Raw genomic sequence first — 26,023 nt, forward strand, 5'->3', positions numbered from 1 at the left:
AACAGGTTGCCCAGGGAGGCTTGATGCCCCATGCCTGGCAGTGTTCAAGGCCAGGCTGGATAAGGCCTTGAGCAGCCTGGTCTAGTGGGAGGTGTCCCTGCCCATGGCAGGGGACTTGGGACCAGATGATCTTTGAGGTCCCTTCCAATCTCCTAACATTCTATGATTCCATGATAAAACCCAGCCAGCATGAGCAGTGAGTTACAGAGACTGAATGCCTGAATGACTTCAATGTACTGCCTTTTTCACAGAAGTACCTGGCTGTATGATAGCAGCAAGCTGGAATCCCCTTACCTGACTGAGTCCCCAAACGCTGTGCAGTGTAGAACAGGATACCATCTGGAGAGAGAGGCTGGAACTGCAATTTAATATGGGTCTTATGCCGGATATAAAAGGGTGCAAATGACATCCATGATGAGTCATTATTTCTGAAGGATGGATCACTAATGGAAATATCTGAAAAATACAAGAGGAAATGTCTTCTGAAACATATTTTGGGAGGACTGCATTATTATGGACCAGTTATTTTGTATAGTACTTAAATGCTGTACATAATACTTCCAATTCTTCCCTTTCCACAGAATAAAAATAACCTAGATACAGAACAAAACTTAGATAATAGCAAATAAATGCCATTGTCTTCTGGATGCCTTATTTTCCTCAACAATCAAGGCTGCAGTTCTAATGCAAAATAAATGTGATTTTGTTAGCATTCATTTTCAAATAAATATAAGTGTAAATTTCACATTGTTTAAAAATTTAAATGCAAGATAGTGTTGCAAGAGTCAAAATAAACATTTATTTCGTCACCATACAGAGGAAAATCCTAGTATTTGTAATGAGGTGCTTTGTGTGTCCTAAGAATGTACTTTTTTAAGTGGGAAGTGTTCATTAATTGTTGCTGAAATTTGTTTTTAGGATAATAATACTGAGATGTTTGATAATTCAAATCATCCTATCTTATTGTGAAAGAGAACACACAGAATTACAGGGAAGATACAGCGTACACTTTTGAGCTATACACAACTTAATCATTATGTCTTACCTCTTCTCTCAGTGCTGATTGTTCATATACCCCTACAAAATCAGTCTGGTTCAACTGCCTTCAGCCAACTGACAAATTATTATACTTTTCTATACTGTTTATGTGACTTGAAACCATTTCCAGTTTTTCCCCCTGTAACAACATTTCATATTGGAGATATAATTATCACAGAATCAAAGAACCACAGAATGGGTTGGCTTGCAAGGTGCCTTAAAGATCATCTAGATCCAGCTCCTGTGCTATGGCCGGGGACACCTTCCACTCCAACCTGGTCTTGAGCACTTTCAGGGATGGGGCATCCACAACTTCTCTGGGCAATCAGTTCCAGTGCCTCACCAGTCTCAAAAGATTTTTTTCCTAATATCTAATCTCAACCTACTCTGTTTCAGCTTGAAGCTATTCCCCCTTGTCCTGTAACTACATGCTCTTGTAAATAATCTCTTTAATCATGTTAGTTAATAGCTAATTCATTATCATGTAGTTGTTAGTTTACTGTATTTTTGGGTTCACTGGAATAAATCAAGCTACTTAGATGTGCAGGGTGTATTTAGATCTGTGTGTGATAAACCCTTTTTACTATTTAGTTAAACAGCAGTATTAAATGCCTGAGTTGTAAGTGTTCCCTCCTCACTTCTCAGTTTCCCAGCTGAAGCTGTGCTGTTTCCCTTCTAAGAGGTCAGCATCTTTCCTTGTTTTGGCGCTCCCAATTTCATAGTTTTATACTAACTTGCTCTCAGTCAAATATACCTTCAGGATGTGCTTGAAGTGTATTCCGAGATACCTTTTGCTATCTTTCCACACTCAAGTTTTCTGAACAGCATCTGCTAGTGAACCCACTCACCACTCAGCAGCAACTTGCACTGCCTATCACAGATGGGCCTCAGTTATTAGGCTGGAATACAGCCAGCATGCTGCAAGCTCTTGTGATTTGTCTATTTGTCACACCACCTCCCTCAGAATAGGGTTCAAGGTGTTCCTGGTGGACTGTGTCCAGCAGGCAGGTGCATCATTATACAGGATCCAGATCTCTCACCTGTTATCAGCAAAACCTGACTATGCCTCTTGGATGGGCAGTGACTGCACAGCTGACCTTTTTATTAATTCCCCAGTAGATTACAGATAATACTTCTGAGGAAGGTACATGGATTTGATGGCACAAAATCTCAGTAAGTCTAAAAGTAAGTTTTAATCATTGGAATATCAATTATAATGGATTATTAAATGCTTGAATGATCAGAATCAGGCTTTTGATGAGCTGTTATTCAATCTATATATATATTCTCAAATCACTCCCATCCTGAGTATCGTAATAGCTGTTACGCATCCTATCAAGGCTAGGCAGTGTCTGTAGGAATATATTACATAATGTCAAAGGTATGAAGTTCCTGGCATCTATACTCAAAATTTGACAGAAATAAAAGTAGTTTTGAGAATAGCAATTACCCTGGAAGATAAATAGTAATAAAACTTGCTAAACAGATTTGGTGATGTACTTTACATCACTAGAACTTATAAACACTATCAGGGACAAAAGACAGAGTAATACTTATTATTCCATATGGATTCCTTTTCAGTAGATAAGGCCCTCCATTAGTAGTTAAAGATAAAATCTTTACTTTACTGATGTCTTCATATTTAAAAATAAATCAGTAATAAGAATTCATTTTGTACATAGACATTTTTTCTTCATGCATCATTTGTAAGTCAGTCTCCTCTTATCAGATTTTTGTACAGTGAGACTTGCATGTGGAGGAACTGTGCCACAGTGGTCAATCTTACATGAAAATATGCTGCTGCTTAAAAGGCTGCCTTAGGCAAAGTGTATAATGAGGTATCCAAAAGTCTCTATGGCAGATTCAGTTTACTTTGTCAATGTAGTTAATTTTTTGCTGCTTATGGAGGAAGCCTGGACAATGACTAGTGTGAGAGCAAAATCAGCAGGATTGAAATGCTACACTGCTTGTCACTGGAAGAAAGGAAGATTGCTTTGATAAAAAGCCTTGAAGCAGAGAAAGAGAACAAGGATAAAAGGTGATTTTATAGTATCACTCAGAGAAAGAATTAAACCCATGGTTTCTTATTACAGATAGAGTATTAAAAAATAAGACCCACAGCTTCAGCAACAGATGTCAGAATTCTTTACTAAGGAGGTATTATCCTGATTTATAGATATCAAATACAATACTCTATTTAATATACTTCATTCTGAAACTTCTAAGATGCAAATATTTTATTTTCATTATCCTTAAAAAGTAGGCTTATTTCCAGTAAATATATCTTACAAGTGTCAGAAAGTAACATATTTTGCCACAATGCAGCAGGAGTAACTATAGGAAGTACTAGAATGATTTACAATTTTCTTGTAAATGTTCTGTAGATCTTGCAAGTACTGATGATATGCATGGAAAAAAATCTGACAGGTGCATGGAACCCATATGTGCACCCATATCCCAAACCAGAATGCATTCACTCAGCCACAGTGCACAGAGGTGAGCAGTATGAAATTTCATTTTTGCAAAATTGTTTCTATAGACAGACAAACTTTTAAGGTGAAGAATATGACAATTTAAGCTTTTCAATTTGCTTTCATGGCAGGCATATACAAAGCTAACACATCAGAGGCTGAGGTACTCTAATGCTGTTTTCTAGGCAGCAAACTTTTTTTCACCTAAGAAAACAAGTTGTTCAGCTAAACTTGCACAAGACAACACCTGTGTTACATATGCTTACTCCCAAGAAACTCTGCTAAAACAAATGAGGTAAATGGATGCCTGTGCTGATCCTATAAGCTAAATTGGTAGGACCTGTGCTGTGTAACTGCTGCGTTACTCACTAGAACACCCAGCACCGCGGGATGCCTTGTAAGTGCAACAGGCATTTAAACAAATCCTTCTGGTCTGTATCTGATTAATGGCTCGGTTTTCTAAGCTGAATACTAATATCTAATGATGCTACACAGCACAGTTGGAGGAGACCACAGTGGATCACCTGGTCCAACCTCTCTGCTCAATCAGGGTCATCCTAGAGCACATTGTACAGAATCGTGTCCAGACACTTCTTGAATATCTCCAGTGACAGAGACTCTGCAGCCTCTCTGAGCAATCTGTTCCAGCTTCCAACAAGAATGGGAAAGGTAATGTGAGTCACTGCTCAAAGGAGTGAGGACCTAATAACAAAAGACATAGAAAAATCCATGTCTGGCTCATTTTTCACTTGGTAAAGCCTGATCAAGCCTCCCAAGTCCCCACGCCTGCTAGCTGAGCTTGAGCAAGTGAAACATCAGTTCCACAGTGATGAGGCAGGTGTTAAGGTCAAGCCTGCAAATTAGTCTGTGAGTCAGGGTCCAGATCAAGTGGATATTGATGCTGCTGCAGTGAATTTCAGCACACGATCAAGGGGTACTTGAAGTTACTCCTCAAGCAATGTAGGAGGAAACTCCTGCTGGGGCTCCTCTGCAAAGCTGTCTTTGAGACCAGACACCAGCCCCATCCCTCCGGGCTGAGAAATGCGCTCATATCTTTAGGCTCATAATAGGAACTTATATATTGAACTCACATTTAGACACTTAAATCTAGTTGCTTTGCCTTTAAAACTAGTTCCCACCATTAGCTAACTAACTACCTACCTGACTAACTCTGAAAACCTTCACAAAGTAGGGCGGCAAGCACATTTCCAGCAAATCATTCATGCTCATAGAGGAAGTCTAAGTAATTTCAGAGTCATCCTGCTAAGTGCTAGTTAGCTGGCTGTATCTTGTTCTTACTCAGTTGGGTGACTGGAGGGAACAGTAAGTAGATGATTGAATTTTTATTGGAACATCACATTCCATGATGACATGGCTGACTTGGTGTGAGGGTATTATCATCTCCTTCATTTTATCATACATGACTCCCACTTGCATTTATATATGACGTATTTAAGTAGGTAACTCACTTTATTCTACTTGGTGTTTTAAATTATACAGATAAATATTACAAATGCATGTTCCCTTGTGCTTGCCATGAATATTAAGTTTACTGGACTGTTAATGATAAAGCTGAAAGCTTAGATTGCTTTTCAGGTAAAGTTTAGACAACACTTTTTATCCTTATAGGACATGAATGCTGTAGTTACTATTTAAAGATTTTCTCATGTTGCCACAAGTTTTCAAAAAATATCAATGGAAACAAAGCTTGATGGGATTGACATTGCTTAAATGACTAAAAGACAATAGTGATAATAGTCACTGTGACTCAATAATAAATTGTCATTATGGTTAAACATAGAAACAAAAATTTCCAAATGATAGCTATGAAATAGACTATGCGAGTCTAACTGCATTGTCAGGTAAACCCAACATATGTGTACATGTATGTGTGCTTGACTGTGTATATAAGGTATCTTTTCCTGTAAAACTTGATTTAAATCATACTGTGAATTAATTTGTGTTACAATAGTAGTCAAAATATGTCAAGTAACATTCTATACTACGTAGAAAGTACAAAATATTTATAGTAAAAATTATTTCAAAAGTCAGGGTTTTTTTTCCTGTCAGTTTATCAGGTATTTTCAAAAATTTTCCGTACTTTTATATCAAAATAATAGAATTTGACATCAAAATAATATCTAGAAAATTGACTTGAGCTGAATAAACATGGCTCAAGGAAGTTGCTTGCCCTTTGTTCTTCAGGGAAATGGCTTTATTGCTTGACAAGTATCTCATTAAACCAAGGACGGAACAATGAAAACTCTTTACATTTCTTTCAGTTCTTCAAGAACTGTACATTGACAGGCAGTATTTGTAGCTATGGAATTCAGAGGCTAATATACAGTTGAAGAAATCTATTTATTAAATTGTTTCTTTGTGAAAAAGGCAGTAGCATTCTGTTATCATGCCTTGAAGTCAAGAAAAAATATCATAATGGATTTTATGAACATATGTGGCACAAACTATTCCTGCGAAAGAATACTGCTGAATAATTTCAAATTCGTAGAAATACTGTGATGAAAACCCTGTTTACTTTCACCACTGGCAAATGTTCTCCAATAGTGCCATCTATAGAATCTTTCAAATATTACATTGCTGTCCCCTGAAATAAGAACATTATCAGTCTCTATTATCTCACAATTAACTTAATCTGGAGTTGTAGGTCTTCTTCATTCCTCTACTAAATTATCTGGGAAATAAATACACTTAGTACCTATAGAAACTCTATCTTACGTGTAAATATATCTCAATGTGTAATGGAATGTCAGAGGAACTTTACTGACTTAAAATTTATTTTTGTTTAAGTTTTTAATTGCCTTTAGTGATACTCTTTATGCCAAGATTAGAGACTTGATTTAATCCATTAAGATAAATGGCAAGAAAAAAACCCAAACAGTAAGCCATAAATGTTTAGATATTAAAAGCGTGCTTCAGGGAGATGTTGGATATAGTTGCTGTGTTAATTTTTTCTCTAAACCTCCATTATTGGCCACTGCTGGAGACAGGATTACTGGCCTCACACAGAGACGTGGTTCTTATGAGAGGAATAAGTTGCTAAAATAGAATTTAGTAGAGATTAGAATATAATTGCAGATGGTATTTATGGATAATGTCTGTAATTTTAATGTTCACATCTCTTAATAATTACTAGTTATGTAAAAGATATTGTGTGTTCACGTATGTAACAGTGTCCTGTATAATCAAACTACCTGCAGCAAAAGGGTGTTCCTTCTTTCTCAGGAAGAATCATCCTCAACATTTGGTCTTGGCCACTGCTTCTCACAGTAATAATCACAGTGAAACTAACAAGTCTACTATATACTTGCAGGGAAACTGAAAAAAACAGGTCCTTAGAGACTTCTCCCTCTTCAGAAACCCTTTGAGACATCTAATTACAAAGGTATTCATTGGCACAAGTGGAATAAACTGGAATGTGGCATACAAAGCCATGCAGGAGACTACCCAGACAAACTACTGGAAACTCTTGTTTGTTTTGAATATTGTGTGTTATTGAAATAACTAAATTATATGCTGCTCCAGGCTGAAGCGTCACTTCTTAATCAGAAGGCAAATTAGAATTGTCTGGTACTTCAGTTGCAAACTTTTAAGTCAAATGACCAAAAGATTTTATTAGCATCATGTTTTGGTGTTGTGGAAAACATAGCTACTTTTAAAGAAACCCTAGATAAACTACTCTCCCATATTCCTCATCCTTGTGGTTATGGGAGTGCTAACTAAGAATTGACACTGTGCCAGATCATGGCAATGTTCGGTTGCCATTTATGCACTTCAGGAGCTGGGCTGGCTTTGCTGTGTTACTGTCACAGCTGTGACCTTTTCAAACCAGTGGAACAGCATTATTTGGTGCTTCATGTGTCATGAACAGTCTTGGAAGTGGTTTGAGTCCAAATGGCAATGTTAACACCAAGCGAAAAAGACTCCTGCATAAATCCTCCACTTCCCTCCCATTTCATTACAATCACTCTTGTTTCTTGGCTCTGACATCTAAAGCTTAACCATAATGTACCCTATGTCTGTGCTGACAGTCACTGCATCCTTGGTGGCTTGAGTTGATGCTCTAAGCCGGACACATCACAGTTAAAAACAGCATTGTCCTCATCTGCTCATATGCCTTCATCTCTCATCTCTCAGGTACATAGTTAATAAAGAACCTCAAACATTTTTAGTGTTTTCCAGACAAGTTAGTGCTTGATTATTGCCAGTTTATGCCTGAGTACCCTTAATAATTGTGTTCAGAATACTCTTGTTTATTATTGTGGTTCTACCCCTATTGCCCCATTTATTCACTTCACCTGTGCTGTTCCTCTGCAAACCATACTGTTGTACTGTCTTTACCAGTTGCTATTATCTGGTAAATCCCTATTTGTTCTTACCCTTTGTTATTCTACTCTGTGCTTTTTTTGCCTCATAAATCTCTTCTCACACTTTTTTCCTTCTTTCTTGTACATTCATTAGTCTTCATCCTTTAATTATCCTTTGTTTTCTCCCAGTCCCTTGGGCTGTTCTTTGCTCTCTGTCTCTTTTTCTTTTGGCTCCAATAACCACCATTAATCTAGAGATGAGATATTCAATCTTGATAAGCAGCTGTTTTTTAGCAATTTGCCACCCTCTAAAAGTGCAAACTGCTCTTTGAAAAATCTCATGATAATTCATTACTCTGCCACAGAGTAAGGTGAAATACAGGGCAAAAGGTTTGGTCAGGATCCATAGTACCTATTCATAAATGGAAAGCTTTTAAATAAAACAGAGAGGAACCCTCTAATGTGTTTACCAGGTGAAGAATTACTAAAAGGAAGACAATCTGTAAGAAATACAATTTTCTCTTGCTCCAATATAAGTCTTGTACTGGTAATGTGGCCATCATAAGAATATCCAAATGTATTCTGAAACCTAAACACAGGAGTGTTTACCTGATTAATTACCTGCTTTATATATAGCACATGTCCTGATGATCAGTATCCTGAATCCAGATGGTATTGCTTTTGAGAACCTCACTTGAAATGAGAATTCAAAATTGAAAGTTCATATAAAGAGCCTTGAACAGTTGTTGCAGCAGAAGCAATAAAGCAAGCACATTCTTACATGGAATAAGGAATTCAACAGTAACTTTCCAGAAGCTATATTCTTTTTCATTTGAGCCTACCAATTCCACGTGTAATGGGATTTTAAAACTATCCATCTATAGGGTGAGGACTGCAAATCAGGTCAAACGCAGTTCAGCTTGTCAGTTTCGTGCTTCAAACTCACACAACAAGAGAGGCTGGATCTTGACAGGCAGTTTGGAAAGGCAGCTATTTAACAGTAACTGGAGTTCTCCAAAAGTTGTACAGAAAGCTTCCTAACAGGAAGACATAAATTTGTACAAAATTAACATGAATCTAAGAGCTGTGGAACAGAGGGCGTGGACTGTTCAACACTTCCTTACACACAGAGGCACTTTGGGCAGTTGCAGGAAAAGTCTCTGAGCTTGTAGCACCTGTGTATCCACATTGTTGAATATTCATTTGTGCAATCTCTCAGAGAAGAAAATAAAGGATTCCTTTACATGAGGGTAAGAAATGCAAAACCTGCAAACTGAGGACATATTTTGAGGGTGACATGTTGAAAGAAAGCTGGGGAGAATAATCACTTGCAGATTTTTACAGTGATGTTTGCATCTTTTATCATCGTTATCAGTGCATCCCTACCCAGTAGCCTGTGAAGTCAACAGGAACCTCTTCATCAGGATCAGTAGAAATTGGATAAGGTCCCAGATGCTTCCCTCCTCTGCACCACTACTGAAATCTCAAGTGTATTTCCCATCATACTTCATTATGGTGAGCTTGGGAATTGATATAACATTGCTCTGCAATGCTTCCTGTCCCCTTGGTGTCTGACAAATCATGCTTGTGAACTTGGTTGAATGATTCGAAAAAACGGAAAGAAAAAATGGTGTTTAAAATAAGCAGAGTAAGGAAAAATACCTAACAATTCATAGCTTTAAATTACTTTTTCTAACAGAAAGGTGCATGACTTTCTTAAATCTATTTTGTACTTTGTGTCTCTATGCCACATTTAATTGATATATTGCAAAATGCTGTGGTTTTACATCACGTAATTGTGTGTACAATGTACTGTGCATTTGACATACCTTGTTCACAGTAGGTACCAGTTGTTCCAAGAGGACAGTGACATGTGTAGCCATTAGGCAGTGGCACACAGGTACTGCCTTGCTGGCACAGATGCGGAGGATCATGCTCAGGTTCACACACTGACACATTTTCTGTGCAAAATGCACCTTTCCATCCAGTGAGGCAGTCACAGCTACACAGGGCAAGTGAAACGAAAGAATGCAACAGTATTATCAAAAGAAATCAACATGTCAGTAGCAATCTAATCAAGACTTTCAAGTTTGGATACCTATATTTAATAACGTGATCCAAAATGGTTAACAAAAAAGAGTATTAACGAAGTTTGACACTGATTGTGCCGTAATCAAACCTCTCCTGATGGGAGAGAGTTTTTAAAGTCCTTGCCAGGAGTTCCAGAGACAAATGGGACTCTCAGCCTTTGCTGCTTCTTGATAGTTGTTTATTAAGTCTTATCAGAGAAACAGAGCCACTAGAGTGATCCAGACATAGCACAAAGCAGAGAATACAGGAGAAAGCCAAACTATCAAGATTACACTGCCTTTTTAAAGGTAAATCAACCAATGGTTATTAAAAATGTACATTATTTTTACTTTTCTACCAATTATTTAGTAACACAGCCAGGAACTGCGTAATTCTTCATCCAATCATCCCAAACTACTGTTACTGCAGAATATGGAGTAGTAGAAGAAGAAGAAGAAGAAGAAGGTTTGAAGAACAGCAACAATCCTCCATTTTGATGTTTTTTGCTCTATTTACTACATTAACAAACCCAAAACCTCTATATTTTTCACCCAGTGACAATCTTACATAGTAGTCTATCACCTAATTTACACTAGTGTAGTTTCTAGTTCTTCTCTAAGAATAGGCAGTTTTTTCCACGGACAGAGGTCAAAAGCTGTGTTGTTCAGGGGGGTGAAACCCCTCAAAACAGGCAGAGAAATATTCTCTGCACTCTGGGTTTCCACACAAGTCCTTAATTTACCTTTTTGGTATTTTCATTTTATTATAAAAGAAAAATGTACTTAATAGGAAACATTTTATTTTAAATATTAAACATTACAATATTTACATCTGTAAAGAAAAAATAAGAAAGAGGCTTGCAGCTTTTGTGTGTGAGTTTTGCTCTACAAATAACTCCAAAAGGCCTTGGCTTTATAAAGTAGGAGTTAAAGCAGACATTAAAAGGGAAAGGTAAGCAGCAAAAAATAGTCATAAAAATAAAACCAGCATAAAGGAATTGCTAACAATTTGAAATTTTAGCTACTAACAGGAGCCTGTCAGCAACTGCCTATCACTTAGTCATTATTAATTTTCTAAATTCTTATAACTGGCACATCAGGTGTAGGTTTGTTGAAGCACTTGATGGAAAAGAGGATAGTGGATCTGACCATGAAAGATGTGGCAATCTGGGTTTCATGTATCTATGATTGTAAATCTATACCATAAGTAAATTTTCTAAACTGACTGAATCTTTGGACTTGTTAATGTCTGACACTCTTTATGCCTTTCTTTCATCTAGGCTGGGGAACAAATGTAAAAAATTCACACTAACTTGTAAATTTAAAATTAGTATGAATTCTATAGAAATTTTTAAATACAGAATACACTTGGTATTGATGTTTAAAATACCCTCCTTACTAAATAGTTAAAATTAAATATATTAGACCTATTTTTATGCTAGCATTTAGTATCATTTTATGATTAAAAATTTTTCCTCCTGAATAAAAACACTTATGGATTTTTCCCTGGAAGCTTTTTTTCCCAAGGCTAAGAATGAAAACTCATATATTTTGATTGTGTTTTGATTGGTTCATATTTTTTTGGTTTTTTGTTTTGTGGAAACTCTTGAATTTTTCTTTGCACTGACTGAACTACATATCCTCCATTAATCTGCCCTCTGTTTCTGGGTAAAACATAATGAGGAGCCAGTGAAACCGCTGTTTCACTAAACCTTCAGATCAGACAACATGTAAACAAAGCACAGCCAACAAACCCTTCAGAGTGATAAACAGCTATTTGGAATGAAGGGGAAGAGAGGACAGGACCTTGCAAAAGCAAAAGCACCTCAATTCATCAAAGTCAGCATGAGAATGCTTTCTGTCCCAGCTATAAATGTTATGCTTTGATGCATGAAAGATACTGAGAAGGGGAAATGATTTAACTCCCTGAGTGCAAACAGCAGTGCCCCTTCCTTGTGCCACAAGGGAGGCTGCTGGAGCTGATGCTGCTGCTCTTGGGCATCACACATGAGGGTTCGTCCCCTTTCCCTGGCTTGTGTCTGCATATATCCATTTACATTTCTTTTAATTCTTGTCTTTTATGACCTAAAAGAAGTCAGGTTTTTAAATTAACTGAAAATCATTTGCACAGAGCTGACCATGTTTTCTGGCCATTACAGTGGCAATGGTCTATCAACAAATGAAGCCTATTTAACACGCCTAAGCAAGTTCGACTGGTATTGAGAAGCTTAGATCCAAAATTTCCTAATCTTTAAAGAGATAAAGGAAAAGGCAATGTTTCAAATCTTTTCCATCGTGCAGCCTGCCATGCTGGTCTAGTTTTCTCTATATCTTCTTGATTTTGGTTGCTTGTTTTTCCAGACCAGGAGAGCCCAATAGCTTGCACTAGTGACTTGACTCTCAGGGATTTAAAGACTCACTCAGAATCACAAAATACATCCAGGTGGAAGGGACTCATAGGGATCTATAGCCCAACTCTCTGCTCCTTGCAGAACTACCTAAAAGTAAATTGTATGACTAACAGCATAATCCAGATGCTTCTTATATTTCTTTAGGTATAACAGGTGAGATTCATTCTGAGATCAAGACAGTTAATTTTATGTTACATCAGGTGCCCAGCTGGCTTCCAGTTGCCCTAGAGGTATATGAGAGAGGCAGCTTTTGGCCAGGGAGACAAGTTTCTGACAGAGACCACTGAATGCTCAAGTTTAGGCAATAGGAGCCTTGAGTAACTGCCTGAGCTCATATGGTAATCAGTGATGAACCAGTATGGAGAGGTAGTGGGGAAGTCGAGCAGAAAGTACCGCAGGTGTGGATATCTTGACCTTAGTGGGCTAGAAGTCATGGGAACGGCAGGCAAGTAATTGAAGGATTGAGTAGAAGGAACGTTATGTATTACATTGTGCTTTGCTTAAGAGAAATCATGAAAGATGGTAGTTAACCAATGTTGCTAGGAAACATGAATGTTGCTGTTTTTTACTAAGGTAGTGGAAAGTTTTCTCTGAAGGCTGTAAGAGTATATAAGCCATGCTGTAGAAACAATAAACGGCTTTTGCTTGCATCAAGCTACGTCCTGTCTCTCAATCACCGACAATCCAGTGGAAAGAGTCTCAGGAACTGGAGCACTATCCATCCCACAAACCAGCACATGCATGACCCTAATGATAAAGCCCTGCATTCAATTGCCTCAACACAGACTAATTGTATTTGCCTCCTGATCCACGGTGTGTCTGAGAGACGTGTGAGCCAGCAGGTAAGACAGAAGAACTGTGGAAGACTTGTGCTCCTCTGGAGTCCTCCTTTTCTGCGCTCCTATGAAGACCAGAAGGGTATCCTAGGACCTGTGCCATTAGAATGCCAGTGTTTAGACAACTGGAAAGGCCTGGATCTCCACTGACTGTGATAGGATCCTACACATTTAGCTTGCCTGGAGAAGGTTTATGTGTCTTAGAAGATAATGTCACTGCAACACAATTTCCTATTTTCAGGCGTTTTGAAGAACATGGATCAAATTAATTCTTCTATACTTGAGATACCAGTATCTCAGGAACAACCACCAAACTGTCTTTTTTTTTTTTTTTAAAGCATATTTTTAGGTGGGAAAGGATAGAAAGGCTTTCAAATACAACTTTGATAGTGTGTCTGAAAACTAGCTGTATAATCTTGAATCTCCTAGTTTTGCAAAGGACTCTTAATAGGATGCACTCCAGAGTATGTGCAGGGCAAATTCAGCCAGCTCAGGATGCAAAAGAAACTCACTTTCAATTCTGGAAATTCAAAAACCACTTCAAGTTCTGACATATTAGTATTTAGGAAGATCAAGGATTGTTTAATTTAATGGCTTTTTCTTCTTTGCTTCTTGTCAAATGCTTAACAGTGTCATGCAGTATTCATAGAATGGTTTTTCAGGTTTGAAGTCCCTCACCAAAGCCAAAATTAGCTCTCAAACAAATAACACAGTTTCTACATAACCAAGGACAACAAATGTGTGTCACTGTTGGTTATGAACCAAAACACAAAATTTTTACAAAAATTTAGGCAACATTAAAAAAATTCATGAAGAGTAACCTTACACATGAATTATGTAAGAAATGTGTCTGTTTGTTCCTACACAAAATCCTGATCAAACTAGAAGCATTTCTTGAACTTTGTAAGGAAATAACTAAAGGTCCTAAAGGATTTGCGAAGAATTGGAAAGTTTACTTAGATCCTAAACTAAACAAAACCCATTCTTCTACTAAATATAGAAAATATATTGTTTAAAATGTCATTTCAATGCTAGCAAATATGGAATTTCCCACAGTTATGCAAATGTGGTGTCAAATCAAACAAGTATCTTATAGCAGAAAAGGAGGTGTTCAGGTCTGCCCATTCTGACACCTGAATTTGGGATTCTATGTGTAAGATGGGCATATACTCAATGGAGATCAGAGGCTTAATTCATTTATCTAATTAGTTAGACCAACTGAGATTAGGCAGATGTTTAGTGACATCTGAAACTTCTTAGGGTATCTTGTCGGACCACCAACCACTTTTCCAGGAGGAACTGAAACATTTTTCAACATCATATAAGAATCTCAGATAGTGCAGGACATCTCAAATTCATATTGGCATGTATTGGCCCCATCAGGCTGCCCAGTCCACTGGAGATTTCTGGATATAGTTCTTGAATTTGTTTTGTAGTGGAACTGAGAGATGCTGAGGAAAGGAGGAGATCCCTAAATAAGAGTGGTTTTAAATTCATGCTGTGGAAAAACAGAGCATTAACAAAACACAGTCTATCTTCAGTCTAGGAGGTAAAAATGGAGCCTGAAGAAAATGAGATTGGAAGACAATCAACTGTGTCTAAACAAAGAGAATAATGGAATGCTGCAAAAGTGTCCTATTAAATAAGGCAAATTGGATAAAAATTTTAGATAGCAAATTCACCCCCAAAACAGAAACTTGTATTGTTTTAAACCAAAACAATTAAACAGGTAAATGTCTTTTTCCTTATAGAGTATGAAAGTATGTCCTTGTGTTACAGATTGATTTTGTCCTTGCACTGCAAATTTATTTTAATTGAATCTAGCCCAATAACGAGACTACAGCAGCTCCTTTTATGGGGCACCCCACACATATGGGGTATGATTTAATTTCTGAAATCTGAGTGGCTATTGCTCTTTGAAAGCTATAGAGTACTGAGAAATCCACATGAAGCTTGGAGATATGACAGAAAATTCAAGTCCCAAGCTCTTCTGAAGCAGCAGCTGATGGCCAAACGTCTACCCAGGAGTGTCTAAAGTGACACTATGTGCTTACATTTAGCAGACTGAATCCTCTCCATTTTGTCTGATGTTCTGTTCAAACAGCACACAAGACACACTTTTTTCTTACTTCACCAACAAGAAGTAGCCATAACACCTCACAGACAATCTTGTTATATGCAATTTTCTATTTTCTATGATTTTGTCCCATAAATAAAAGAGTAGGGGATATTATTGTCCCTTGAAAATGATATTCTTTATTTTATTATTCAAGTACTTCCCCTTTGTTTTGTTAAAACACAGCAGTTGTGCTCTGTTGCTGGCCAGAATGTAAAGATTAATGCAGCATATTTCTGTTTCTATTTAAATCAAAGCATTATCCCTATAGCAACTGAGTCTACAGCTTAACAGCACTGCACACTTTCTGGCAGGGTGGTGAAAGCAAGACATAAAAATAGCTCAAAACAGCAACCAAAACCTCTGGAGAGATCTCATTTCAGCAGAGAAAATATTTGAACACAAATCCAGTTCCCTCAAGGATTCTGCTCTTCAAAAGAACACACGATTTGAAAATAGAAAGAAGTTCCCTCTGAGAAAATATATTGAGAAAGTATTGACAGCTACTGTACTTTGACAGAAATTATTTGTAAGCTACATCCGTGCCTCTTTGGCAATGCTTCACTTTTTCTGTGAGAGGAAAAAGTGACCATTACTGGTCCATGCATGCACATATACACAGTGTGAAGACCTAGCTGTCCTGAAATATGGGGACAGGAATAGAATTCAGTAGTAGGTCACTATAAATCAAATGCAAACAAGCAAACAAACCCCAGAAAAACCAAATCACACCACCACCCTTCTCCCCCCCAGTGCCCCCAAATTTTAGAATAATCCCTAAACTAATCTGAAACACTAATTGTAATGATGAAAAAGAACATTGCCTATAATACCAAGCTCACAATGTTTTTCTGTCACCAGCTGCCATTCTAGCCTGCCACCTGCTTTCCAAATGTGTTCTCGATGCTGCTGGTGGTGGTTCACCTTACAGATATGAAGGTGACTTAGCACAGCTGAGTAAGTTGCTGAAGAAAGGATTTAGGTGGGTGGATGGGAGTGGGATGCTTCAGCCCACATTTATGAATTTTGTCTTGCAATTTTGGTTTTGTATCTCCTCTAATATGGTCATAAGGGGAAAGAGGGCCATTATCCTTTCTTGTTCCTCAGAAAGATCAAATGCCAAGGGTTTAACAGCTCTGGGAGGATCCTGCAAAGTGCAGGAGTTGGGACATACAGCAGTGCAACAATCAGAAAGCAATCCCAAATCATGTTTTTTTTTAAAATGATTCCTTCATTACTGTATTTAAGAGAATATAAATACACTTATAGGGGAAATGGGGATCAATCTGTGTGCTAATCTTGGGGTCAATTTTCCAAATTTCAGTACAGCTTACTAGCTTTAGAAGCAGGTTTTTTTTGTACCAGTTTTCTTACAGGTGAAGATTTGTGTCACTGGCAGCACAACCAATTACCATATAATTCTCTCTCCAATACAGAGTTAGCAGATTGTTTTTAGATTGACAGATATGCAAATGTTTTTCTTTGTAGCACACAGAACGACAGTTTTTTGTTGTTTTAAGAAGCATCATACACAAAGGCTTCACAGTGCAAAGCCTGTTTTCTCATTCTAATCTGTCTTGCTGTCTGCAATGTTTTCAGCCAGTATCTTAACAAGTTTTAAATCAGCACTTTTCTCTTTTTAAAAAATTATGCAAATATGTGGAAATAAGTGAATATATGTGAAAGCACATAAGGGGAAGTGAGTATAATTAATCTTGGCAGATACTTTTAAAATAAAAAATGCTCATCAGCAAAGGTTTTACATCTGTGTTACAAAGTGTTTGAAAACAAGATTTATTACAATGGAAGTGTTGACACTCAATAGCAACTTGGAACTGCAAATGTACTTCCTTCTTCTGTGCTTTACAGCCTGGGCACTCAGCTCCATCTACACTGAGAGACAAGGCATGAAAGACCAGAGACTCATCTTCTGGGGAACCTCTCATGGCTGCCCCTTATGCCATGGATCAGCCAGGTGAGCAGCTTATAGATGCACTGACAAACTTCAAACAATGTTTGGACCTCCTACAGATTTAAACTGGCTCCGAACTTTGTGATGTTGGACAGTCAGTGGTTTACCCCACAAGGGTTTTTTTAATGGAAAATAATAATTTCCAGGAAAAAAAAAGTTATCTATTTTTGCCCCATCAACCACATTTGGACATTAACACAGTCAAGCTCTCCTCTTCACTACTTCTTCTCTGCTATCCCAGCCGCTCACTTAGTTTTAAAAAAATGTCACATATCTAATTCTTCCTATGAATTTCCTAGTAAGTTTGGATGCCTGTGACTCCAGTGGAGCAGAACCAGCCCATGGAATTTCTTAAAAAAATTCCCCAGAAATGGTCCTAACATAACGTTAATATTTTAATATTTTAATGTGTTTGTCTAACTGAATGAACTTTTATCAGCTTTCTTTCCTTCTTATAGCCTCCTTCTGTTATGAACACACTAAAATAACCATAATTATTAGTCTAGAGACAGTCTATGCTGTGTCTAAATATATATATACACTTACTAAACAGTAGACCCAGTTTCTATGCACTTCCCACCATTTCTGCATTTTATTAAACTGCATGGGGAATCTTCACATTGTCCAACACTGCGACCAGAATTGGGGTGTCCTTCTGGAGTTCCTGGTGATTTAAACCCTTGATTGAGGCTGGTGCGAACTTGAACATCAAAAATGCAACCTCAAAAGTAGAAAGAAAGAAAGAAATTAGCTTTAAAACAGATAGCAAAAGTCAAACCAAACCTAACAACAGAACAGTGTCAACCCTCAGTGAATGGGTTCCACCAGAATATCTTCAGTGAATGGGCAACCATACCATCTACAGGAGAAAAAGGTAGGCCAGCTGCTTTCTGTTCAGGCAAATGAGTGGATGATCAGAAGTCCTTCATTTAATGGTGGGTAAAACAAAAGAAATAATTTCTCAAGGAATAGACAGAATATAAAGTCAGTGACTAGGTGCAATTTTGTGTTTACACTCATGCTCTTACAGGAATGCATCTACATCAGATAAAAGAAGTCACAAATCCCAAAAACACATAAAACACCAAAAAAAAAGAGAAAAAAAACAAACCAGGAAAAAAGAGAAGAATATACAGCAAGATCTGCTTAATATAAAATATAATACAATCCAGACAGCACCAAATAATAGAATGCAAGCAAGGAATGTGGACTTGAATTTCTGTAGGCTGAAAAGGACCCCTTCAGGTAATGACTCAAACTCTTCCCTTCTCAAGTCCCTGCTACATGCAGATCATGTCACACGTGACATTTTAAGGTCGATGTAGGCTGCTCCTTCAGGCCCTTAATCTCAAAAAATAATTTAAAAGTGTAACATATACTAGTAAAGTAAACACTTCTGGGGCTGTAATAAAATTGTTATCAAACTTTTATTACTTTCCAGAACAGTACAGCTGCATGCAGACTACCACTGGGAAATGGTCCAAAGATTATTCTAAGCCCCTAAACACATCAAAGAATTGTTTAGGAAACCAATAATTGTCACAGACCAAATGTTTGTCAGGGAATATTGTAATAATTTATTTGTAAAGATGGTTGAGTGCCAGTCCCTGGATCTATGCTCTGATTTTCTTTTAATTTCATAATACCTTGGTATCCTGAGCAAAATGAGGAGCTAAAGCTTCAGAGTGAAGAAGAGGTATTCCCTGCTTGCTACTTCCTAGCAGCTCCTGCTTAGCCTGTGAGCTTTCCATGGACTGCCCCTTTGCAGAGTCTTTGTCACAGGTGGTCAGCCTTATGGGTCCAGCTGAAGTCATCAGTATTTCTGAATCATGTTTATGGATCCATGTGCTTATTTCTATACTGAAAAACTGAAAATGATGCCACAGAGTATATATTTTTGGATCAAATCCTAAGTGACTTTTCAAAATATGCCTCAGCATCCAAGTGATGTATAGTCACATTTAAAGGTAGCCTTAAGCAATTTTGAAATGTCATCCAGATTTATACATAAATATATATATAACTTCAAACTAAAAATCAGGTTTTAAACTACTTTAGTTATACTAGTACATAAATGTATTTGAAAATGCTCATACCTTTCTAAACCTGATTTATAGAATTTAGCTGAGACATAGTGAATTCCCACAGTGACTGAAATCACAAGAAGAGCTGGTATTCAGCAGTGCATGCCAGAGGCTCTCTGCTTAATATTACAAGCAGGGAAAGGATATGATATGGAGATTGTAAGTAATCATTACACTGATTTTAAAAACATCACTTAATATGAGTTTTTGCACGATTCACTGAAATCACATAAGGAAAAGGCTTGCATCTGAAAAACCCAATGAATGTACAATGAGATTTTTTTATAGCCACTTAATTTGTTTGGAACAAAATATAAGTAATATCTATAGCAAGATAACTATTTAACTACAGTTTCATGTAGTTGAAAGTAGCTTTCTTCAGCTATTTCTGTATTTCACACATTTTGTAGCTCTGTCTGTATTGACATATAACTTAATTCAGAAACTCATAATAAGCAATTTAAAAATAACCTACTTTGATGATTATTTGCAATCTTTGTGTTATTGCTTTTTTGCTTTTTACAGGGTTGTTTTTTTAGGCCACCTTATGCTTGGTAAATCCTAACTAATGTTTCATCTCTTTTTCAGTAGCAGATGAAGCATGTTCTGTTCTCCTGGATCTTACTGGAGTGCTAAGAAAAAGCAGCCCAGAGCTCTGCGTAAACAATGGAAAGCACAGCGAGTCCCGAAGGACTTAAAGGTCATCATGGAAAATAAACTGGCTTTTGTGTTGATGATTAGTTTAACTGTACCAACCACAGTTTAACTGTGCCATCTAGGTTAGAAACACTTTTTGAGCGCTGGTAAACAAACCATGTAACAGGTACAAGAGTGTTTTGGCCCAGCTTTCTAAGTTCAACTGAATCTTTTATTTAATGAATCACAGCAGCAATTTGAGCCTGTTGTGGCAAGCACTATAAAACCTTCTGCAGAAGGATCAGCTGATGAATGTGCCTTCTTTCTGACCTGAATTCCCTTTGCTTCACCAGTTCTGGGCCCCTTTTAATGAGAGACTGCCAACTATTCTGAATAATGGAGAGGTTTTCTGACACAGCCAAGTTTGCAAGAGGAACTCAAAGTTCCCAATTTTGTGAGTTAAACTTGGCATGAGTCTGAACATCAGAGTTTTATGCAAGTAAACTGAAATCAGACACCAAGACTGTACACCCACAGATGGTATACTACCTTTCTGTTTGCAATCTTTTGAATTGTGACTCCTTAGACCACACCTAGGCCTTTCTATTATTGACCTCTTTTATCATCAATTTCTTTTATAGCTTTCACCCCAGTCTAGCAGAGCTCATAAACCACTAAAGAGCCACGAACAATGGATTACATAAACTTGATGGATTATCATATATTACTTCACTACTCTGCTTTACTTTTTCTTTATTTCTTCTGAGATATCCTTATCACACAAAGATTTTTTTCCATAATTTCTTGCTAGAATCCCTTACTCGCTTGTAAGCACTTGGTGCTAATTTGACTAAAAAGTACACAAAGCAGGCATTTTCAAGATGTACTAAAAATGCAGCAAGAATACTGACAGAAATAGACACATTGATAAAATATTTTCTATCTGAATGCAGTACTGAATTTACAGATTTCTTAAATCCTACCTATCCTAAAATGCTTTGCTTTCCCCCTGTTTTTCTTTGCTGTTTGTGAGTAGTGGGCTGTTGGTCTAAAAGACGGCCCCCACAGTGACTCCTCAGGACTTCTCAAAGCTGTGACCCAAACACCCAGAGGGCCTGTGTGGATCATACAGCACTGACTAAAAGCTAGTTCAGAACTCACTTTCCTTCTGTGACATCTGTGGTGCAGGAACATAAAGATAGCCTGTCTTTAACCCTGACAGGCTTGCAATGTATTCTAACTTATTATGAACTTAAACTTTGACTGAAAGGCTATATTTGTATCTTTTTGGAACTCAACTGTGTTCTGGGTTTACTCCATGTTTAAAAAGTGACTGCAGTACCTGGAATTTTATTTATTTTGCAAAATCATTTATGTGAAGAGGTGGCTCTTTCAGCATGGAAGAGGTTCTTCAACATTTCAGATTTGTGGTAAGAGTTTCTTTAGCCTATTTACTCCTCCTTTTAATAGTATTTGTTGTCAAACATCAGATTACTTCTATAGCCATGCTTCATCCTGCTTATAAACAGGATCACAGGAACAATCAGTTGCTCCTCTTTCATTGCTCCTCACTTATTTCTAGATGAAAGCCCTGTCTCCATCAATTGCATCTATGGCTAGAGACTGCATCCTGCAGTCATGATAGCACCAAACATGAAACCTCAGAACTCTCCCTCTTGTTTTGTCCCTGACACCAGATTTCTCTCTGCCTCTCTCAGAGATGGAAGGGTTGGAAATTCAGCTGTATCTTCCAGCTTTTTCCAAATAATTCTCTGTCTCATTTTGTGCAGGTGAGTCATAGTGCTGAGTTGTACATGAACACGAGTCAGTTGGTTTTATACTCCCATTTCAGATTGTCCATTAATGACCAGTCTGAGTCTCTTTGGCCACAAGACTTTCAGCTACCTACACCCCACATTTACTTTTTAGATCATCTGCAGTGTGATCAGAAAACTCACAACATACCTTAATTACACTGTTACAGGAAATGAAAAAAAGCTAAACAGTTAAGTCAACCCTCTCATTTACAAAAGGTTCCTGTAACCCCCAAGGAGCCTCAAATTCAGATGAAGCACAAAGGACCTCAAAGTCCACATGAACTTGGCTGCTTCATCTGACCTCTACCTTTACCAGTTTCTTCACCTTCTCATAGGCACTCAAAGAAATTTTGCAAATTGCTTACAGTACCATCAAACATCCTTCAGCCTTTCAAAAGGATCTCTAGATGCTGATTCACACGTCCTAAATTAAAAATTCCACAACTTTTGATTATTAAATGACAATTTATTAAATAAATTTATCTTCAGTTTACTCCTCCTCTATGGAAATTACTTGAAAAAATGCTAAAGGCATGCAGGTCAGGGAGGAAATGGTCTGAAACTGTAGTTGTACAGAGTAAAAATCGTAAATTATTGCACACTGACACTGGGGACATTTAGTCTGCAGCCGTATGGCTGGCCTCAATGTTTCTTCATCCAGTAGTGATTTCTTACAAAAGGAGAGGTACACTCTGGTATTAGAAGCAAAATGGTTTTAATAAATCATGTCTTTAAAAGCAGCCAACAGCAGGTTTCCAAAAGTCTGAGTGGTTTAATCAACTATGTGCTAGATAAATTTATCTTGGCTGTCACTTCCAGGGTTTCTTTGAGTTCCCTACAGCTGTAGATTGGCTGAAGTAAAATAGTTCACAATTTTCCACTCTGTCAGTGGTATTGCAGTTCCCACTCTGGAGAAAGTCTATAGAGGTTTATTTCTGAACTTGAAGATCCTGAGAGCTGAAATTTGGGAGATTTCTGAGCTAGAAGAACAAATGAGATGCTGACTACTTAAGAAAACATCATAAGAAATTGGTCATAGGGAAGTGCAGATTCCTTGAAAGTCAGTGTGCTGACAGAGACAAGCTACTGCTGGGAACTGGAGCATGGAATGAATTAGCAAATGTAGTAGACTTAATACTGTAAATGATAGGGACAAAGAGAAAACTGTTTATGTGCTACATTTGCCAAAATTTTGCAGTAAATACAAGAAATAGTATGGTAACTAACAGTACACGGGCTTTCTGGTTTTTTAAAGATTATTCATACTGAATTTATAGAAATTTCGTCATTAGAATGTATTTGGAACATGAGGAACCTGGAAAATTCACGTTTGTGGTTAAAGTGAAGCACCAGAGATTCCTATTGATCACCCCTAACATTAGCATGTTTATAACACTCAAAAGTTCTTCACATATTAAAGTATGAGTATTAAAATACTCACATAGACATTATGCTTTATGATATGCCAATTTGCAACCTGCTAAGAGGCTATGAAAGGTATAACTACACAATCCATACTTCCTGAAAAGACAGAGATGGATGAAATGTTAATTCATATGATATTCTGAGTGAAAAGTTGACTATAGGATATGAAATTGATTTTGAGGAAATTTCAGTGTAAGAAGAAAAAGTAATAGCTGGAAATTAAGTGGTTACATGATCTTAATGGAAATGCAGAGTTTTAGTGTACAAAATTGAGTTTTATTGCTATTCTTACCTTTCATAATTACCCTCACTTTCATAATTGAGAACTCAAACTCTGTTTTACTATTGCAAAATGTTTTCTTTTCAATCGAAAGGCTTTCCAGTGCTCAAAATGAATTGAAATTTTACCTTGCAAATATCAAGCACATTGTTTCTTTGGAAGCAAAGAACAAAAATAAATTGTTATGAACAAGTCCTTTGCTTCATTGCTGATCTGGTAGGAGCTGAAAACAGATTAACAAAGCTTCAAATATCACTTTTGAGGTAAGAATTATTATCTGCTAGATAAATATTTGCAAGAGGAATTAGCTAAGTCCTGTCTAGAGACCAAGATCATAATGCCAGGAAAAAAAAAAAGATTTCTTTCAGAAAGAAATTTTCAGCATGAAAGATATTACCCAAACTAGCACTGTCAGTCACATTGGGAGAAGAATCTAAACTACTACAGAGAAAGGAAGCCCTTTTGAAGTGATGCTGTAGAACAGGGACACAAAAGAAGAGATTACATGGCAAACATTGCAATGGCAAACTTCCATTTTAGCAGAAACAGAAAGTATTAAAATTATTTAGCAAAGCCTCTTTTTGCATCATGTTTCTTAGTTATCATAGTGAAATAATGAAAAAGCCACAGGAAATTCAGCCGAGGAGGTTCTAGTTTGTTTCCTGATAAGACAGAGATTGTTTTGGTTGCCTATGAAAGGAAGATCTACAATCTGATGCATGTATTAAAAGGAATTGAAAATGGTGTAATCTTTACCTTGAAAGCCATTCTTAAATCTGGGTCCCTTTGGTAGGAGTTCTGGAGTATACTCATGATAGCCTCCTAAATAAAACTGACTGAAGACATTGAGTCCAACCAGTCTCCCAGGAGAAGTGACAGTTTTATTCTTCTGATCATCCACCTTTCAATGAAACATTAATATTTGTTACAACAAAGGAATTTGCCTTTTTTTAGGAACTCCTAGTGAAGACAATCCTCCCAGCTTTACAGGGAAGCAGAAAAAAAAAAATTAGATTTTCTATATAAAATGTGAAAAAACACAGAGAACACTTTCATCTAAAAGCTATCCTTCTATCCTTCTAAAGGAATTGCTTTTTTACCTTCAGCCAGCCTTTCTGGAGATTTCTGCCAAGATGGATGACATGAATATTGAGTGTCAGATCAAGTGGTTTGCTAATGATTGTTGCTGTGCCAGAACCTAGATTGTAGCTATATACCATTCTCCCATTACGGAGGCCTAACTCCAAGAAATCATCTCCATTCACACCTGAAAAGACAAAAAAAAGGATAACTACTTATTCCAGGATTTAGTGAACACCAATGTGTAAGATATACTCCAAATCCACTGAGAAGTTATGTTTAGCAAAATTTTAGCCAGGAAGGTTAATAGTTTCCTATATATTTCTAATATTAATGGTTTAACTTGTAAGATTATTTCCAGTATTCTTGTGGATTTAAAATAGAAACTGCGGAAATTTTAAACATTTATAGGCTTTTTGGAGCAAGATCTTTTTCATACCACAGTTAAGTTAGTGACATTGACAAAACCTGCCAACCCTGGTGGATTTAGCAGTCATTGCTGTTGCTTCCGCCTGGAACACGAATAAATTTTAAACTTTCTCTAAAATCTTAAAAAAAAAAAAAAAAAAAAAAAAAAAAAAATTGAAATTTCAAGTTGCATGTGAGAATAGGCCCTGACTTAATCCTATTCCAGGATGCTTTCAGCTATCATTATAAGTACTTCGAGAGCCTCAAAACCAGAGGCCATCTGTTGCTCTGAGGCGAGGGGAGTAACAGGGACATGGGTGTGAAGAAGCTCTAGCAGCTTCTGTCAAGCTCCTTCAGCTGCCCTTGACTCAACAGCACCTGGAGACTTTATGGCACTTGCCCCCAATTAAGATGGCTCTAGGATGTTCATTGATGGAATTTCCTTGGTCAGCCAAGTGCTTTAATTCTTTAAGCCTTCTTTACTTTCAGGTTAGAACTAATTAATTTGCCAGTTTGCCATAAATAATTTAATTTCTTTACATTTAGGCTTGCATGCTATAAGTGTTTGTGCTTTTAGTAACTATAGTGTAAAATCTCATTTGAAGGATTTTAAGTCTGACATAAAGCCCATGAGTGAGAGTTAAATTCCTGGACCTATTCCTGGTCATCCAAATAAACACATTTTTACACTGGCATCATTAAAGAGAATTCAGTCTCTCTTCTCATGCAGGCAAGAGAGGAACCACCATTGCTTAGACAAAACCTGATCAGCTTGTGTCTTTTTATCAACCCCAACCTTTCTTCGGCACACACATTTGGTACGGTAAAAGAACCAGGATACGAACAATGGTGAAAATGAAGAATGTTCTCACTCCTGCCTTAGGATGTCCTGAATTGAAATTCAAAGCCATCCATTTCTTTTCCAACTCTCCTGGGAATTCAAGCAATTCAGTGCTCAATTTCATGCCTGTACACTGTATTTCATTTGATATTTTCTTCTGTTTTCATAAGGCTGTCTTATTTTGTATTTGTTCCAGGGAAGGTCTCTTCCTATT

At 37.2% G+C, this 26,023-nt stretch overlaps 1 protein-coding gene across 4 annotated transcripts in view; it reads right to left on the minus strand.

Annotated features, from left to right (window-relative positions):
• The window catches only part of EYS (eyes shut homolog), an 860,563-nt gene that overhangs the window by 11,682 nt on the left and 822,858 nt on the right, over nucleotides 1–26,023 (minus strand). For all 4 annotated transcript variants that reach the window (XM_048297572.1, XM_048297571.1, XM_048297573.1 and 1 more), the window contains 5 exons: nucleotides 24,581–24,747; nucleotides 24,237–24,381; nucleotides 17,785–17,959; nucleotides 9,664–9,836; nucleotides 295–456 (listed from right to left, as the gene is read on the minus strand). In XM_048297572.1, coding sequence (XP_048153529.1) covers nucleotides 295–456; nucleotides 9,664–9,836; nucleotides 17,785–17,959; nucleotides 24,237–24,381; nucleotides 24,581–24,747 — 822 coding nt within the window. The remainder of the gene's footprint in view (nucleotides 1–294; nucleotides 457–9,663; nucleotides 9,837–17,784; nucleotides 17,960–24,236; nucleotides 24,382–24,580; nucleotides 24,748–26,023) is intronic.

This window comes from Corvus hawaiiensis, chromosome 3, assembly GCF_020740725.1.
Source record: "Corvus hawaiiensis isolate bCorHaw1 chromosome 3, bCorHaw1.pri.cur, whole genome shotgun sequence".
Classification (NCBI taxonomy): domain Eukaryota; kingdom Metazoa; phylum Chordata; class Aves; order Passeriformes; family Corvidae; genus Corvus; species Corvus hawaiiensis.